The 16,782-nt window shown below is 51.7% G+C and overlaps 1 protein-coding gene across 1 annotated transcript; it reads left to right on the forward strand.

Moving 5' to 3' along the window:
* Window positions 1-2,002: 2,002 nt before the first annotated feature.
* On the forward strand, window positions 2,003-8,811 carry LOC140104687 (protein ABHD14A-like). Its single transcript, XM_072128324.1, has 4 exons — window positions 2,003-2,386; window positions 2,755-2,870; window positions 4,818-5,053; window positions 8,399-8,811. Exons 1-4 carry the CDS (start codon window positions 2,013-2,015, stop codon window positions 8,576-8,578), a joined length of 906 nt encoding a protein of 301 aa, XP_071984425.1. The 5' UTR covers window positions 2,003-2,012; the 3' UTR covers window positions 8,579-8,811.
* The last annotated feature ends 7,971 nt before the right edge of the window (window positions 8,812-16,782 follow it).

A 16,782-nucleotide genomic window follows, 5' to 3' on the forward strand; every position in this document is an offset into this window, starting at 1 on the left:
TGAGCCCAGGAGCTTACACTCTATAAGGAGGAGATACAGGAGGAGGAGTCCTGAGCCCAGGAGCTGACACTCTATAAGGAGGAGATACAGGAGGTGTCCTGAGCCCAGGAGCTTACACTCTATATGGAGGAGATACAGGAGGTGTCCTGAGCCCAGGAGCTGACACTCTATAAGGAGGAGATACAGGAGGAGGAGTCCTGAGCCCAGGAGCTGACACTCTATAAGGAGGAGATACAGGAGGAGGAGGTGTCCTGACCCCAGGAGCTGACACTCTATAAAGAGAAGATACAGGAGGAGGAGTCCTGACCCCAGGAGCTGACACTCTATAAAGAGAAGATACAGGAGGAGGAGTCCTGACCCCAGGAGCTTACACTCTATAAAGAGAAGATACAGGAGGAGGAGTCCTGAGCCCAGGAGCTGACACTCTATAAAGAGAAGATACAGGAGGAGGAGTCCTGACCCCAGGAGCTGACACTCTATAAAGAGAAGATACAGGAGGAGGAGTCCTGAGCCCAGGAGCTTACACTCTATAAGGAGGAGATACAGGAGGAGGAGGAGTCCTGAGCCCAGGAGCTGACACTCTATAAGGAGGAGATACAGGAGGAGGAGGAGTCCTGAGCCCAGGAGCTGACACTCTATAAGGAGGAGATACAGGAGGTGTCCTGAGCCCAGGAGCTTACACTCTATATGGAGGAGATACAGGAGGTGTCCTGAGCCCAGGAGCTGACACTCTATAAAGAGAAGATACAGGAGGAGGAGTCCTGACCCCAGGAGCTGACACTCTATAAAGAGAAGATACAGGAGGAGGAGTCCTGAGCCCAGGAGCTGACACTCTATAAGGAGGAGATACAGGAGGTGTCCTGAGCCCAGGAGCTTACACTCTATATGGAGGAGATACAGGAGGTGTCCTGAGCCCAGGAGCTGACACTCTATAAGGAGGAGATACAGGAGGTGTCCTGACCCCAGGAGCTGACACTCTATCAGGAGGGGGAGGAGTCCTGAGCCCAGGAGCTGACACTCTATCAGGAGGAGATACAGGAAGAGGAGTCCTGAGCCCAGGAGCTGACACTCTATCAGGAGGAGATATTTGAGGAGGAGTCCTGAGCCCAGGAGCTGACACTCTATCAGGAGGAGATATAGGAGGAGGAGTCCTGAGCCCAGGAGCTGACACTCTATAAGGAGGAGATACAGGAGGAGGAGTCCTGAGCCCAGGAGCTGACACTCTATAAGGAGAAGATACAGGAGGAGGAGGAGTCCTGAGCCCAGGAGCTGACACTCTATAAAGAGAAGATACAGGAGGAGGAGTCCTGAGCCCAGGAGCTGACACTCTATAAGGAGGAGATACAGGAGGAGGAGGAGTCCTGAGCCCAGGAGCTGACACTCTATAAGGAGAAGATACAGGAGGAGGAGGAGTCCTGAGCCCAGGAGCTGACACTCTATAAAGAGAAGATACAGGAGGAGGAGTCCTGAGCCCAGGAGCTGACACTCTATAAGGAGGAGATACAGGAGGAGGAGGAGTCCTGAGCCCAGGAGCTGACACTCTATAAGGAGGAGATACAGGAGGAGGAGGAGTCCTGAGCCCAGGAGCTGACACTCTATAAGGAGGAGATACAGGAGGAGGAGGAGTCCTGAGCCCAGGAGCTTACACTCTATAAGGAGAAGATACAGGAGGAGGTGTCCTGAGCCCAGGAGCTGACACTCTACAAGGAGGAGATACAGGAGGGGGGGGAGTCCTGAGCCCAGGAGCTGACACTCTATCAGGAGGAGGAGTCCTGAGCCCAGGAGCTGACACTATATAAGGAGGAGATACAGGAGGAGGAGTCCTGAGCCCAGGAGCTGACACTCTACAAGGAGGAGATACAGGAGGAGGAGTCCTGAGCCCAGGAGCTGACACTCTATAAGGAGGAGATACCGGAGGAGGAGGAGTCCTGAGCCCAGGAGCTGACACTCTATCAGTAGGAGATACAGGGGGAGGAGTCAGACCCTGGTAATGTGACTCTGTGCTCAGTCACATGGTGCGGATGATGGGGAGGGTTGTCCATAGAGCAGCAGTGAGAGGAGGAGGAGATAGTAGCAGGGATAACATAGCAGCGGGGGAGGCAGCAGCAGCTGGATGTGATGGTGCAGACGTCTCCAGGATCATGGGTCTGGGCCGCCATAAGCTCGTTGTTCTGGTTCTGATCCTGTCTGTGTCCGTTCTTCTGTATCTGCTTCTTCCTTCCATCAGGCCTGAGAGAGAGGAGCCCAAAGCTGAAGCCCCCCGGGCCGAACCCCAGGACAACAACATGAACTTCACTGTGCGGACCGCCACCCTGAGCGGAGACTGGCCCACCTTCTACAGGGAGGCCATGCCCCGGGGCAGCCTGGAGGGGGCAGCAGCGGACAGGTGGGCTTCCTAGGGGGCACCCTGTGTCTGTGCTGTCCGGATGATGGGGGTCAGTTTGTTCTCCATATGGTCCGGCATGTGCCCCGGGGCAGCCTGGAGGGGGCAGCAGCGGACAGGTGGGCTTCTTAGGGGGCACCCTGTGTCTGTGCTGTCCGGATGATGGGGGCCAGTATGTGCCCGGGACTGATGCGGAGATAAGGCGCTGTGCACATTGTCCGTGTCTTCCCTCCTGACGAGAGGCTTCGGCAGTCCCCGGATGCTCGTCCTATGTGGCTGCGGTGGTGGATCTGTGTCTAGAGTTTCTCTCCTGGCAGAAGCTCCGGACACGTCATGGATCAGGATGTGACGGATCTTCCTCTTGTTTCCAGGTTCCCGGTGCTGTTATTACACGGCCGCTCATTCACCTCCAAGACCTGGGAAGAGCTCGGGACGCTGCAGATCCTCTCCGAGCATGGATACCGGGCGGTGGCCATCGACCTGCCAGGTGAGCGGGGGGTGAGGGGTCCCGACCTGTCCTGGATACAAGGAGCAGAGGAACGGGACCCAAACCTGTCACCGCCTTATTATAGGGTCCTACTACCCACCAGCTCCATAGCGCCCCCACTGCAGGATGAGCCTCCCCGGCACTGCAGGATGAGCCTCCCCGGCACTGCAGGATAGTATTCCCCACGGAAAGTATTCAGACCCCGTTAAATTTTTGAATTGTTTCAATACACCCCGGCCAATGCATAGTCAGGCTGATAGTTGCGAATAGCGCCCTCTCCAGGTCAGGAGCTGTTAGGGGAAGTCGCGAACCCTCTATGAAGGGTCTAGAGCCGGGGTCAGGAACCTTTTTGGCTGAGAGAGCCATGAACGCCACATATTATAAAATGTTATTCCGTAAGAGCCGTACAATATGCACATGCCCCCCCAGTAAATAGGTAGTTCCCGTGGCAGCGCCCCTTTACGAGCTCACTCACCTCTCCACGTTCATGCTCCCGTCCCGACTTTCCAGCACGAAGGAGCCGGCACTCGCCGATTTAAAGGGCCAGTGCGCCGCTGATTGGCGCTGCCCACTTCCCGGGTTCCTATAAAGACCGGCGTCTCCCAGCATTCCCCAGAACTTAGTGCTTCATGTCTATGCGGAAGCTTTCCACAGTGTTTCATTCCTAAGTGTTGACTTCCCGCTGTGACCCCGGACCTGTTCCTGATTCTGCTCCTTCGCTGCCAGCCCTGACCTCTTGCTCCGTCCCTGACCTTGATCCATTGCCGCCTGTCCTGACCACGAAACAGCCTAGTGATCTGCCTCGACCTTGGCAGCCACCGCGGACAAGTCACGTCTGTGGAAAGACCTGGTGGTACCACATTGCAGACGTGAAGACTAGGTGCCACTTAGATTCCGGTCCCAGGTGTCGGCTTACATAATCGTCCGCGGTGGTCCAGGGGGTTCACTACTCCAAATCCTGACTACATGCCTCCCAGTAGATAGGTAGCCACAGCACATGCCCCCCAGTATGTAGGTACCCACAGCACATGCCCCCAGTATGTAGGTAGCCACAGCACATGCCCCCCACTATGTAGTTAGCCACAGCACATGCCCCCCAGTATGTAGGTAGCCACAGCACATGCCCCCCAGTATGTAGGTAGCCACAGCACATGCCCCCCAGTATGTAGGTAGCCACAGCACATGCCCCCCAGTATGTAGGTAGCCACAGCACATGCCCCCCAGTATGTAGGTAGCCACAGCACATGCCCCCCAGTATGTAGGTAGCCACAGCACATGCCCCCCAGTATGTAGGTAGCCACAGCACATGCCCCCCCAGTATGTAGGTAGCCACAGCACATGCCTCCCCAGTATGTAGGTAGCCACAGCACATGCCTCCCCAGTATGTAGGTAGCCACAGCACATGCCTCCCCAGTATGTAGTTAGCCACAGCACATGCCTCCCCAGTATGTAGGTAGCCACAGCACATGCCTCCCCAGTATGTAGGTAGCCACAGCACATGCCCCCCCAGTATGTAGGTAGCCACAGCACATGCCCCCCCCCAGTATGTAGGTAGCCACAGCACATGCCCCCCCCCAGTATGTAGGTAGCCACAGCACATGCCTCCCCAGTATGTAGGTAGCCACAGCACATGCCTCCCCAGTATGTAGGTAGCCACAGCACATGCCTCCCCAGTATGTAGGTAGCCACAGCACATGCCTCCCCAGTATGTAGGTAGCCACAGCACATGCCTCCCCAGTATGTAGGTAGCCACAGCACATGCCTCCCCAGTATGTAGGTAGCCACAGCACATGGGGGGGGTGAAAAAAGTAATGAGTGAGAAAAGTAAGTGGTGTGAATACTGTCCGTTGCCCCTGTAGGGGTGCCCCCTGCTCCCGGTACCGCAGGATGTGGGGTTCCCTCTGCTCCTTGTCTCACATCTTGTCTTTCCTGTCCCCCGATCTCCAGGTTATGGGGAGTCCTTACAGGCGCAGCCGATGTCCTCGGAGAAGGGCCGCACGGAGTATCTGCTCCGGATCATGGACGCTCTGGGCACGCGGCAGCCGGTCCTCCTCAGTCCCTCTATGAGCGGCCTCTTCTCCTTACCCCTCGTCCTGCAGCACCCCGAGCGCCTCCACGGGTTCGTTCCAGTTGCTCCTGTGGGAACAAAGGGCTTCAAACCTCAACAATACCAACAGATCCAGGTACACAGGGGGCGGGGCTGTGACTACCTCTCACACAGGATATACAGGCAGGGGGCGGGGCTGTGACTACCTCTCACACAGGATATACAGGCAGGGGGCGGGGCTGTGACCACCTCTCACACAGGATATACAGGCAGGGGGCGGGGCTGTGACTACCTCTCACACAGGATATACAGGCAGGGGGCGGGGCTGTGACTACCTCTCACACAGGATATACAGGCAGGGGGCGGGGCTGTGACTACCTCTCACACAGGATATACAGGCAGGGGGCGGGGCTGTGACTACCTCTCACACAGGATGTACAGGCAGGGGGCGGGGCTGTGACTACTTACAGGATATACAGGAGGCGGGGCTGTGACTACCTGCAGGATATACAGGGGGCGGGGCTGTTACTACCTCTCACACAGGATATACAGGCAGGGGGCGGGGCTGTGACTACCTCTCACACAGGATATACAGGCAGGGGGCGGGGCTGTGACTACCTCTCACACAGGATATACAGGAAGGGGGCGGGGCTGTGACTACATCTCACACAGGATATACAGGCAGGGGGCGGGGCTGTGACTACCTCTCACACAGGATATACAGGCAGGGGGCGGGGCTGTGACCACCTCTCACACAGGATATACAGGCAGGGGGCGGGGCTGTGACTACCTCTCACACAGGATATACAGGCAGGGGGCGGGGCTGTGACTACCTCTCACACAGGATATACAGGCAGGGGGCGGGGCTGTGACTACCTCTCACACAGGATATACAGGCAGGGGGCGGGGCTGTGACTACCTCTCACACAGGATATACAGGCAGGGGGCGGGGCTGTGACTACCTCTCACACAGGATATACAGGCAGGGGGCGGGGCTGTGACTACCTCTCACACAGGATGTACAGGCAGGGGGCGGGGCTGTGACTACTTACAGGATATACAGGAGGCGGGGCTGTGACTACCTGCAGGATATACAGGGGGCGGGGCTGTTACTACCTCTCACACAGGATATACAGGCAGGGGGCGGGGCTGTGACTACCTCTCACACAGGATGTACAGGCAGGGGGCGGGGCTGTGACTACTTACAGGATATACAGGAGGCGGAGCTGTGACTACCTGCAGGATATACAGGGGGCGGGGCTGTTACTACCTCTCACACAGGATATACAGGCAGGGGGCGGGGCTGTGACTACCTCTCACACAGGATATACAGGCGGGGGGCGGGGCTGTGACTACCTCTCACACAGGATATACAGGCAGGGGGCGGGGCTGTGACTACCTCTCATACAGGATATACAGGCAGGGGGCGGGGCTGTGACTACCTCTCACACAGGATATACAGGCAGGGGGCGGGGCTGTGACCACCTCTCACACAGGATATACAGGCAGGGGGAGGGGCTGTGACTACCATCACACAGGATATACAGGCGGGGGGCGGGGCTGTGACTACCTCTCACACAGGATGTACAGGCAGGGGGCGGGGCTGTGACTACCTCTCATACAGGATATACAGGCAGGGGGCGGGGCTGTGACTACCTCTCACACAGGATATACAGGCAGGGGGCGGGGCTGTGACTACCTCTCACACAGGATATATAGGCAGGGGGCGGGGCTGTGACTACCTCTCACACAGGATATACAGGCAGGGGGCGGGGCTGTGACTACCTCTCACACAGGATATACGGGCAGGGGGCGGGGCTGTGACTACCTCTCACACAGGATATACGGGCAGGGAGCGGGGCTGTGACCACCTCTCACACAGGATATACAGGCAGGGGGCGGGGCTGTGACTACCCCTCACACAGGATATACAGGCAGGGGGCGGGGCTGTGCCTACCCCTCACACAGGATATACAGGCAGGGGGCGGGGCTGTGACTACCTCTCACACAGGATATACAGGAAGGGGGCGGGGCTGTGACTACCCCTCACACAGGATATACAGGCAGGGGACGGGGCTGTGACTACCCCTCACACAGGATATACAGGCAGGGGGAGGGGCTGTGACTACCTCTCACACAGGATATACAGGCAGGGGGAGGGGCTGTGACTACCTGTCACACATGATATACAGGCAGGGGGCGGGGCTGTGACTACCTCTCACACAGGATATACAGGCAGGGGGCGGGGCTGTGACTACCTCTCACACAGGATATACAGGCAGGGGGCGGGGATGTGACTACCTCTCACACAGGATATACAGGCAGGGGGCAGGGCTGTGACTACCTCTCACACAGGATATACAGGCAGGGGGCGGGGCATCACACAGGATATACAGGCAGGGGGCGGGGATGTGACTACCTCTCACACAGGATATACAGGCAGGGGGCAGGGCTGTGACTACCTCTCACACAGGATATACAGGCAGGGGGCGGGGCTGTGACTACCTCTCACACAGGATATACAGGCAGGGGGCGGGGCTGTGACCACCTCTCACACAGGATATACAGGCAGGGGGCGGGGATGTGACTACCTCTCACACAGGATATACAGACAGGGGACGGGGATGTGACTACCTCTCACACAGGATATACAGGAAGGGGGCGGGGCTGTGACTACCTCTCACACAGGATATACAGTCAGGGGGCGGGGCTGTGACTACCTCTCACACAGGATATACAGGCAGGGGGAGGGGCTGTGACTACCTCTCACACAGGATATACAGGCAGGGGGCAGGGCTGTGACTACCTCTCACACAGGATATACAGGCAGGGGGCGGGGCTGTGACTACCTCTCACACAGGATATACAGGCAGGGGGCGGGGATGTGACTACCTCTCACACAGGATATACAGGCAGGGGGCAGGGCTGTGACTACCTCTCACACAGGATATACAGGCAGGGGGCGGGGCTGTGACTACCTCTCACACAGGATATACAGGCAGGGGGCGGGGCTGTGACTACCTCTCACACAGGATATACAGACAGGGGGCGGGGCTGTGACTACCTCTCACACAGGATATACAGGAAGGGGGCGGGGCTGTGACTACCTCTCACACAGGATATACAGTCAGGGGGCGGGGCTGTGACTACCCCTCACACAGGATATACAGGCAGGGGGTGGGGCTGTGACTACCTCTCACACAGGATATACAGGAAGGGGGCGGGGCTGTGACTACCCCTCACACAGGATATACAGGCAGGGGGCGGGGCTGTGACTACCCCTCACACAGGATATACAGGCAGGGGGCGGGGCTGTGACTACCCCTCACACAGGATATACAGACAGGGGGCGGGGCTGTGACTACCTCTCACACAGGATATACAGGCAGGGGGAGGGGCTGTGACTACCTCTCACACAGGATATACAGGCAGGGGGTGGGGTCTTGTACTGTATACTCATTACATTTCCTGTTCCCTGTAGGTCCCCACCCTTATTGTATACGGCACAGAGGACATGACCCTGGGCACCCAGTCCCTAGAGAGCCTCCAGCACCTGCCGAACCACACACTGAGCCCCCTGAGAGGAGCGGGACACGCGTGTTACATGGACAGACCCGAGGAGTTCCACACCGCGCTCCTAATGTTCCTCAGCAAACTCTAATGAGATGAGAGGACTCGGCCCAGCGGGATATAAGTGTAGCCTGGACATGGGTGACCTAAAGTATGTACCTACTGCAGGGCGGGGAAAGGTAAGTGGGCAAGATGGAGAATATGAGGGTCCAAGCATTGTCCAGAATCTGTCACATCATCAAGGACTCCAGGCTAAAGGTGGAAAACACGGGGAGGAAATAAAATTTAAATAAAGATTCTCACTTTGTTGTTTTGAAATACAAACCTCTGTGCAGATTTATTTTCATGTAATCTTATAGTGGTCAGAGGTTACTGATACACAGCTCCAAATCCACAGCAGAGAGTAGTATGAGAGGAGCTCCCCCTAGTGGTGGTGTATAATCTGTATGTAGTGATCTCCTCCTAGTGGTGATGTATAATCTGTATGTAGTGATCTCCCCCTAGTGGTGGTGTATAATCTGTATGTAGTGATCTCCCCCGAGTGGTGGTGTATAATCTGTATGTAGTGATCTCCCCCTAGTGGTGGTGTATAATCTGTATGTAGTGATCTCCCCCTAGTGGTGGTGTATAATGTGTATGTAGTGATCTCCTCCTAGTGGTGGTGTATAATGTGTATGTAGTGATCTCCCCCTAGTGGTGGTGTATAATGTGTATGTAGTGATCTCCTCCTAGTGGTGGTGTATAATGTGTATGTAGTGATCTCCCTCTAGTGGTGGTGTATGATGTGTATGTAGTGATCCCCCCTAGTGGTGGTGTATAATCTGTATGTAGTGATCTCCCCCTAGTGGTGGTGTATAATGTGTATGTAGTGATCTCCCTCTAGTGGTGGTGTATAATGTGTATGTAGTGATCTCCCCCTAGTGGTGGTGTATAATGTGTATGTAGTGATCTCCTCCTAGTAGTGGTGTATAATGTGTATGTAGTGATCCCCCCCTAGTGGTGGTGTATAATGTGTATGTAGTGATCTCCTCCTAGTGGTGGTGTATAATGTGTATGTAGTGATCTCCCCCTAGTGGTGGTGTATAATGTGTATGTAGTGATCTCCTCCTAGTGGTGGTGTATAATCTGTATGTAGTGATCTCCCCCTAGTGGTGGTGTATAATGTGTATGTAGTGATCTCCCTCTAGTGGTGGTGTATAATGTGTATGTAGTGATCTCCCCCTAGTGGTGGTGTATAATGTGTATGTAGTGATCTCCTCCTAGTGGTGGTGTATAATCTGTATGTAGTGATCTCCTCCTAGTGGTGGTGTATAATGTGTATGTAGTGAGCTCCCCCTAGTGGTGGTGTATAATGTGTATGTAGTGATCTCCCCCTAGTGGTGGTGTATAATGTGTATGTAGTGATCTCCCCCTAGTGGTGGTGTATAATGTGTATGTAGTGATCTCCCCCTAGTGGTGGTGTATAATCTGTATGTAGTGATCTCCCCCTAGTGGTGGTGTATAATGTGTATGTAGTGATCTCCCCCTAGTGGTGGTGTATAATGTGTATGTAGTGATCTCCCCCTAGTGGTGGTGTATAATGTGTATGTAGTGATCTCCTCCTAGTGGTGGTGTATAATCTGTATGTAGTGATCTCCTCCTAGTGGTGGTGTATAATGTGTATGTAGTGATCTCCTCCTAGTGGTGGTGTATAATGTGTATGTAGTGATCTCCCCCTAGTGGTGGTGTATAATGTGTATGTAGTGATCTCCTCCTAGTGGTGGTGTATAATCTGTATGTAGTGATCTCCTCCTAGTGGTGGTGTATAATGTGTATGTAGTGATCTCCTCCTAGTGGTGGTGTATAATGTGTATGTAGTGATCTCCTCCTAGTGGTGGTGTATAATGTGTATGTAGTGATCTCCCCCTAGTGGTGGTGTATAATGTGTATGTAGTGATGTCCTCCTAGTGGTGGTGTATAATCTGTATGTAGTGATCTCCTCCTAGTGGTGGTGTATAATGTGTATGTAGTGATCTCCCCCTAGTGGTGGTGTATAATGTGTATGTAGTGATCTCCCAATAGTGGTGGTGTATAATGTGTATGTAGTGATCTCCTCCTAGTGGTGGTGTATAATGTGTATGTAGTGATCTCCCCCTAGTGGTGGTGTATAATGTGTATGTAGTGATCTCCCCCTAGTGGTGGTGTATAATCTGTATGTAGTGAACTCCTCCTAGTGGTGGTGTATAATGTGTATGTAGTGATCTCCTCCTAGTGGTGGTGTATAATGTGTATGTAGTGATCTCCCCCTAGTGGTGGTGTATAATCTGTATGTAGTGATCTCCTCCTAGTGGTGTTGTATAATGTGTATGTAGTGATCTCCCCCTAGTGGTGGTGTATAATCTGTATGTAGTGATCTCCTCCTATTGGTGGTGTATAATGTGTATGTAGTGATCTCCCCCTAGTGGTGGTGTATAATGTGTATGTAGTGATCTCCTCCTAGTGGTGGTGTATAATGTGTATGTAGTGATCTCCTCCTAGTGGTGGTGTATAATCTGTATGTAGTGATCTCCCCCTAGTGGTGGTGTATAATCTGTATGTAGTGATCTCCCCCTAGTGGTGGTGTATAATCTGTATGTAGTGATCTCCTCCTAGTGGTGGTGTATAATGTGTATGTAGTGATCTCCTCCTAGTGGTGGTGTATAATGTGTATGTAGTGATCTCCTCCTAGTGGTGGTGTATAATCTGTATGTAGTGATCTCCCCCTAGTGGTGGTGTATAATGTGTATGTAGTGATCTCCCCCTAGTGGTGGTGTATAATCTGTATGTAGTGAGCTCCCCCTAGTGTTGGTGTATAATGTGTATGTAGTGATCTCCCCCTAGTGGTGGTGTATAATGTGTATGTAGTGATCTCCCCCTAGTGGTGGTGTATAATCTGTATGTAGTGATCTCCTCCTAGTGGTGGTGTATAATGTGTATGTAGTGATCTCCTCCTAGTGGTGGTGTATAATGTGTATGTAGTGATCTCCCCCTAGTGGTGGTGTATAATGTGTATGTAGTGATCTCCCCCTAGTGGTGGTGTATAATGTGTATGTAGTGATCTCCTCCTAGTGGTGGTGTATAATCTGTATGTAGTGATCTCCCCCTAGTGGTGGTGTATAATCTGTATGTAGTGATCTCCCCCTAGTGGTGTTGTATAATCTGTATGTAGTGATCTCCTCCTAGTGGTGGTGTATAATGTGTATGTAGTGATCTCCTCCTAGTGGTGGTGTATAATGTGTATGTAGTGATCTCCCCCTAGTGGTGGTGTATAATGTGTATGTAGTGATCTCCTAGTGGTGGTGTATAATGTGTATGTAGTGATCTCCTCCTAGTGGTGGTGTATAATCTGTATGTAGTGATCTCCTCCTAGTGGTGGTGTATAATCTGTATGTAGTGATCTCCCCCTAGTGGTGGTGTATAATGTGTATGTAGTGATCTCCTCCTAGTGGTGGTGTATAATGTGTATGTAGTGATCTCCTCCTAGTGGTGGTGTATAATGTGTATGTAGTGATCTCCTCCTAGTGGTGGTGTATAATGTGTATGTAGTGATCTCCCCCTAGTGGTGGTGTATAATGTGTATGTAGTGATCTCCCCCTAGTGGTGGTGTATAATGTGTATGTAGTGATCTCCCCCTAGTGGTGGTGTATAATGTGTATGTAGTGATCTCCCCCTAGTGGTGGTGTATAATGTGTATGTAGTGATCTCCTCCTAGTGGTGGTGTATAATGTGTATGTAGTGATCTCCTCCTAGTGGTGGTGTATAATGTGTATGTAATGATCTCCTAGTGGTGGTGTATAATGTGTATGTAGTGATCTCCCCCTAGTGGTGGTGTATAATGTGTATGTAGTGCTCTCCCCCTAGTGGTGATGTATAATCTGTATGTAGTGATCTCCCCCTAGTGGTGGTGTATAATGTGTATGTAGTGATCTCCCCCTAGTGGTGGTGTATAATGTGTATGTAGTGATCTCCTCCTAGTGGTGGTGTATAATGTGTATGTAGTGATCTCCTCCTAGTGGTGGTGTATAATGTGTATGTAGTGATCTCCTCCTAGTGGTGGTGTATAATCTGTATGTAGTGATCTCCCCCTAGTGGTGGTGTTAGGATTGGTACACAAAAGACAGGGGATAGTGTGCCCTGAGCTTGCCCCAACCTCTGTCCCTTCCTATAGCCCCCCCACGCTAAACCGTGGGGCGACTACTTGAAGACTCGAAATATTCTGGGTAAGTGTGGGAAGGGGAACACAAACAGACTGACAAACATAAAACATAAAAGAATAGTAAACAAGCCGGAGTCACAACTAGAGGGTACGTCAAAAGCAGAATCAGTAAGCAAGAGTCAAAGTCCAAAACTAGCCGAGTTAGCAACAATATAGATACAGATACAGAGCAATACAAACGAGCAGCAACCAGGTGGAGAAAGGGATTTTCAAACACTGGCACTGGTGACTAGTGAAGCTGCAATTTATGCAGCCAGAACTCCACCTCCAGAACCTGATAGGAGCTGGACAGCATCTGGGAATTAACCCCTCATGGTGCAGAAACAACCAAGCACCAAGCAGAGGTTCAAAGTCCCAGCCACTCCTAGACAGCGCGAGATCTTAGCAGCCGCTGCCCAGGACGAGAGGTGGAGTTTGCGCGGATACGCGCCGGGGTTCGGAGAACGCTGCTGGTACCACCAGAAGAACCAGAAGTCCCAGCAATCTCCCTAGCGAACCTGACAGTACCCCCCCCCCCTGACGGGGGGCCTTCGGACCCCTAGATCTTAAAGATGGCTTCTGAGGGTAGGTCTGATGAAATAACCTGAGTAACCGTGGAGCATGAACATCTCTAGCCGGAACCCAAGACCTATCCTCAGGACCAAAACCTTTCCAATGGACCAGGTACTGCAGGGAGTTACCTACCCATCTGGAATTGACCACCTTTTCCACCTCAAATTCCAGATTCCCCTCCACAATAGATGGAGAAGGAGGGTCAGAAAGAGGCAAAACAGGCTCAACATAGCGCTTCAGAAGACTCTTATGGAAGGTGTTATGGACCCGCCACCCTGCTGGAAGTGTAATCTTGAAGGAAACCGGGTTAACAATATGAGTAACAACAAACGGACCCACAAACCTGGGCGCAAACTTCAAAGAGGGGACCTTCAATTTAAGGTTTTTTGTTGATAACCACACTTTATCCCCCACCACAAACGTATCAGATTTAGTGCGCCTTCTTTCAGTTTGTTGGACCATAGAATTTTGTGCCCTCTGAATATTCTCCCGAACTTGTGACCAGAGCGAGCGCAACTTGGATGTAATGGCTTCCGCTCGAGGAATATTAGAGACAGGCACAGATGAAAAAGAGAAACGTGGATGAAAACCATAATTGCAGAAAAACGGAGATACCTGTGTGGACGAACTACAGTGGTTATTAATAGCAAATTCTGCCAACGGAAGGAATTTCACCCACTGGTCCTGACTGTCCGAGACAAAGAGTCGCAGATATTGAATCATCTCCTGATTCATTCTCTCGGACTGACCATTAGACTCAGGATGAAACGCTGAGGAGAACGACAGATTAACTTCCAGTCTAGAACAAAATGCTCGCCAAAATTTGGAAACAAATTGTACGCCCCTATCAGACACAATATCATCTGGTATACCATGGAGGCGTACAATGTTCTGTATAAACAAATCAGCCAATTCTTCAGCTGAAGGCAACTTTTTTAATGGAACAAAGTGTCCCATCTTGGAGAAACGGTCCACTACCACCCAAATCACTGTATAGCCTTGAGATGCTGGCAGATCAGTGACAAAATCCATTGACACTTTAGACCATGGCCTGGTGGGAACTGGAAGCGGAAGAAGAGGCCCCTCAGGACGTCTCCTGGGAGTCTTTCCTCGCGCACAGACCTGACAGGCTTGGACAAATGCGTGCACATCATTAGTCATGTGAGGCCACCAGTAACTTCTCTTTAAGAGATCCAAGGTACTCCGCATTCCCGGATGACCTGCCAACACTGAGCAATGCGTCTCCTCCAACACTCTCAAACGACAAGAAAGAGGAACAAATAATTTGCCTTCCGGAAGGTCTTTGGGTGCAGATTTTTGTCCTGCTAAAATTTGAGAGGAGAGGTGGGAGGAGACAGCTGCCAACACAACACCTGGAGACAAAATATTACTGTCCGTAGTCGCTGGAAGCTCAGGAGTCCCGAAGCTACGGGACAAGGCATCAGCCTTCACATTTTTTGACCCAGGTCGGTAGGTGACCACAAAATTAAAGCGAGAGAAAAACAAGGCCCACCTAGCCTGACGTGAGTTCAAACGCTTAGCAGTATCCAAATATACTAAGTTCTTATGATCTGTGAGCACAGTTATCGGATGAAGAGCTCCTTCCAAAAAGTGTCGCCAGACTTCAAATGCCCACTTAATGGCAAGGAGCTCTCGATTACCAATATCATAATTCCTCTCACAAGAGGAAAACTTTCTAGAGAAATATGCACAGGGCCTAAGTCTGGTGAGAGTGGAGGACCCCTGAGACAACACTGCACCTACTCCTACCTCGGAGGCATCAACCTCCACAACAAACGGTAGAGAGAGGTCAGGTTGAACCAAAACTGGGGCTGACGAGAATGCCGCTTTTAAAGTTTCAAACGCTGAGCAAGCGGCAGGGGACCAGTTGTTTGGATCAGCACCCTTACGGGTTAGATCCGTGAGGGGTTTGGCGATCACAGAAAAGTTCTTTATAAAGTTCCGATAATAGTTAGCGAAACCTAAAAATCGTTGTAGGGCCTTAAGATTGGTAGGCCGAACCCAGTCCGTGAGCGCCTGAACCTTACTCGGATCCATCTGTACATCAGAGGGAGTCACAACATAACCTAAGAAGGAAACCTTCTGGACGCAAAAAACACACTTCCAGCTTAGCGAAGAGGTGGTTTTTGCGCAACCTGGTAAGTACTTGGCGGAGATGTTGCTGGTGAGAAACCATATCAGGAGAAAAAATCAAAATATCGTCTAGATACACCACCATAAACACACCGATGTAATCATGAAAAATGGAGTTCATAAAGCCTTGAAAAACCGCTGGGGCATTACTCAAACCAAAGGGCATAACCAGGTATTCAAAGTGCCCCAAAGGTGTATTAAATGCGGTTTTCCACTCATCCCCTTCTCGGACCCGAATCAGGTTATAAGCCCCTCTGAGATCTAATTTAGAGAAAACTTGGGCCCCAGAAACCTGATTTAAGAGATCCGGGATCAAGGGGAGGGGACCTGAGTTTTTTACCGTTATCTTATTTAATTCTCGATAGTCAATACACGGCCGTAAACCACCATCTTTTTTCTCAACAAAAAAGAACCCGGCCCCAGTGGGCGACTCAGAGGGACGAATATGTCCGATTGCCAAACTCTCATCAATATAACTCTTCAGTGCCTCCCGTTCTGGTACCGACAAGTTATATATACGACCCTTTGGCAATCTAGCATCAGGAAGAAGGTCAATTTTACAATCAAACTCCCTGTGAGGAGGAAGGACTTGGGACAAGGGTTTTGAAAACACATCTGAGTAGTCCGAGAGAAAACCTGGAAGACCCTGATCTTCCGTCACTACTGTACATAGTGAAACTCTGGTCAGGTGCTCCTTACAGAGAGGACCCCAATGAACCAGCTCCAGAGTTTCCCAATTAATTACCGGATTATGGATCCGGAGCCAGGGTAGACCAAGAATGACATTTTCAGACAGGTTTTCCATAACTAGAAAAGAACACCATTCTTCATGCATAGCTCCTACCATAAGCTTTATCTGCGGGGTTCGGAATTTGATCAACCCTGCCTGTAGAGGGGTCAAATCCGCACCCGACATCTGGATAGGAGTGGACAATGGAATCAATGACATGCAAAACTGAGAGACAAACTTATAATCGATTAAATTAGTCGCAGCACCTGAATCCAAAAAGGCGCGACCAGTGCAGGAAACAGACTGAAACTTAACCGTACAAGGTAAATACATTCTAGACACAATAGGGAGTACCTGAGCTCCTAAGCAGTCCCCCCGACTACTGCTTAGGAGCGGAAGTTTTCCTGCTGCTGCCCCTTGGAACAGGTGTTGATCTGATGATCAGGACTTCCACAGTAGAAACAAAGATGGCGTCTTATTCGATGTTGCTTCCGCTGTGCAGGAGAGATGCTATCCAGCTCCATGGATTCCAATTCTGGACTACCTGGAGACGGACTGGCCGCTGGCTGACAGTCCGAGGACACCCGAGGTGATCGCCTGGATCTTAGGCGACGATCAACTCGGA

This window comes from Engystomops pustulosus, chromosome 10 (genome assembly GCF_040894005.1).
Source record: "Engystomops pustulosus chromosome 10, aEngPut4.maternal, whole genome shotgun sequence".
NCBI lineage: Eukaryota > Metazoa > Chordata > Amphibia > Anura > Leptodactylidae > Engystomops > Engystomops pustulosus.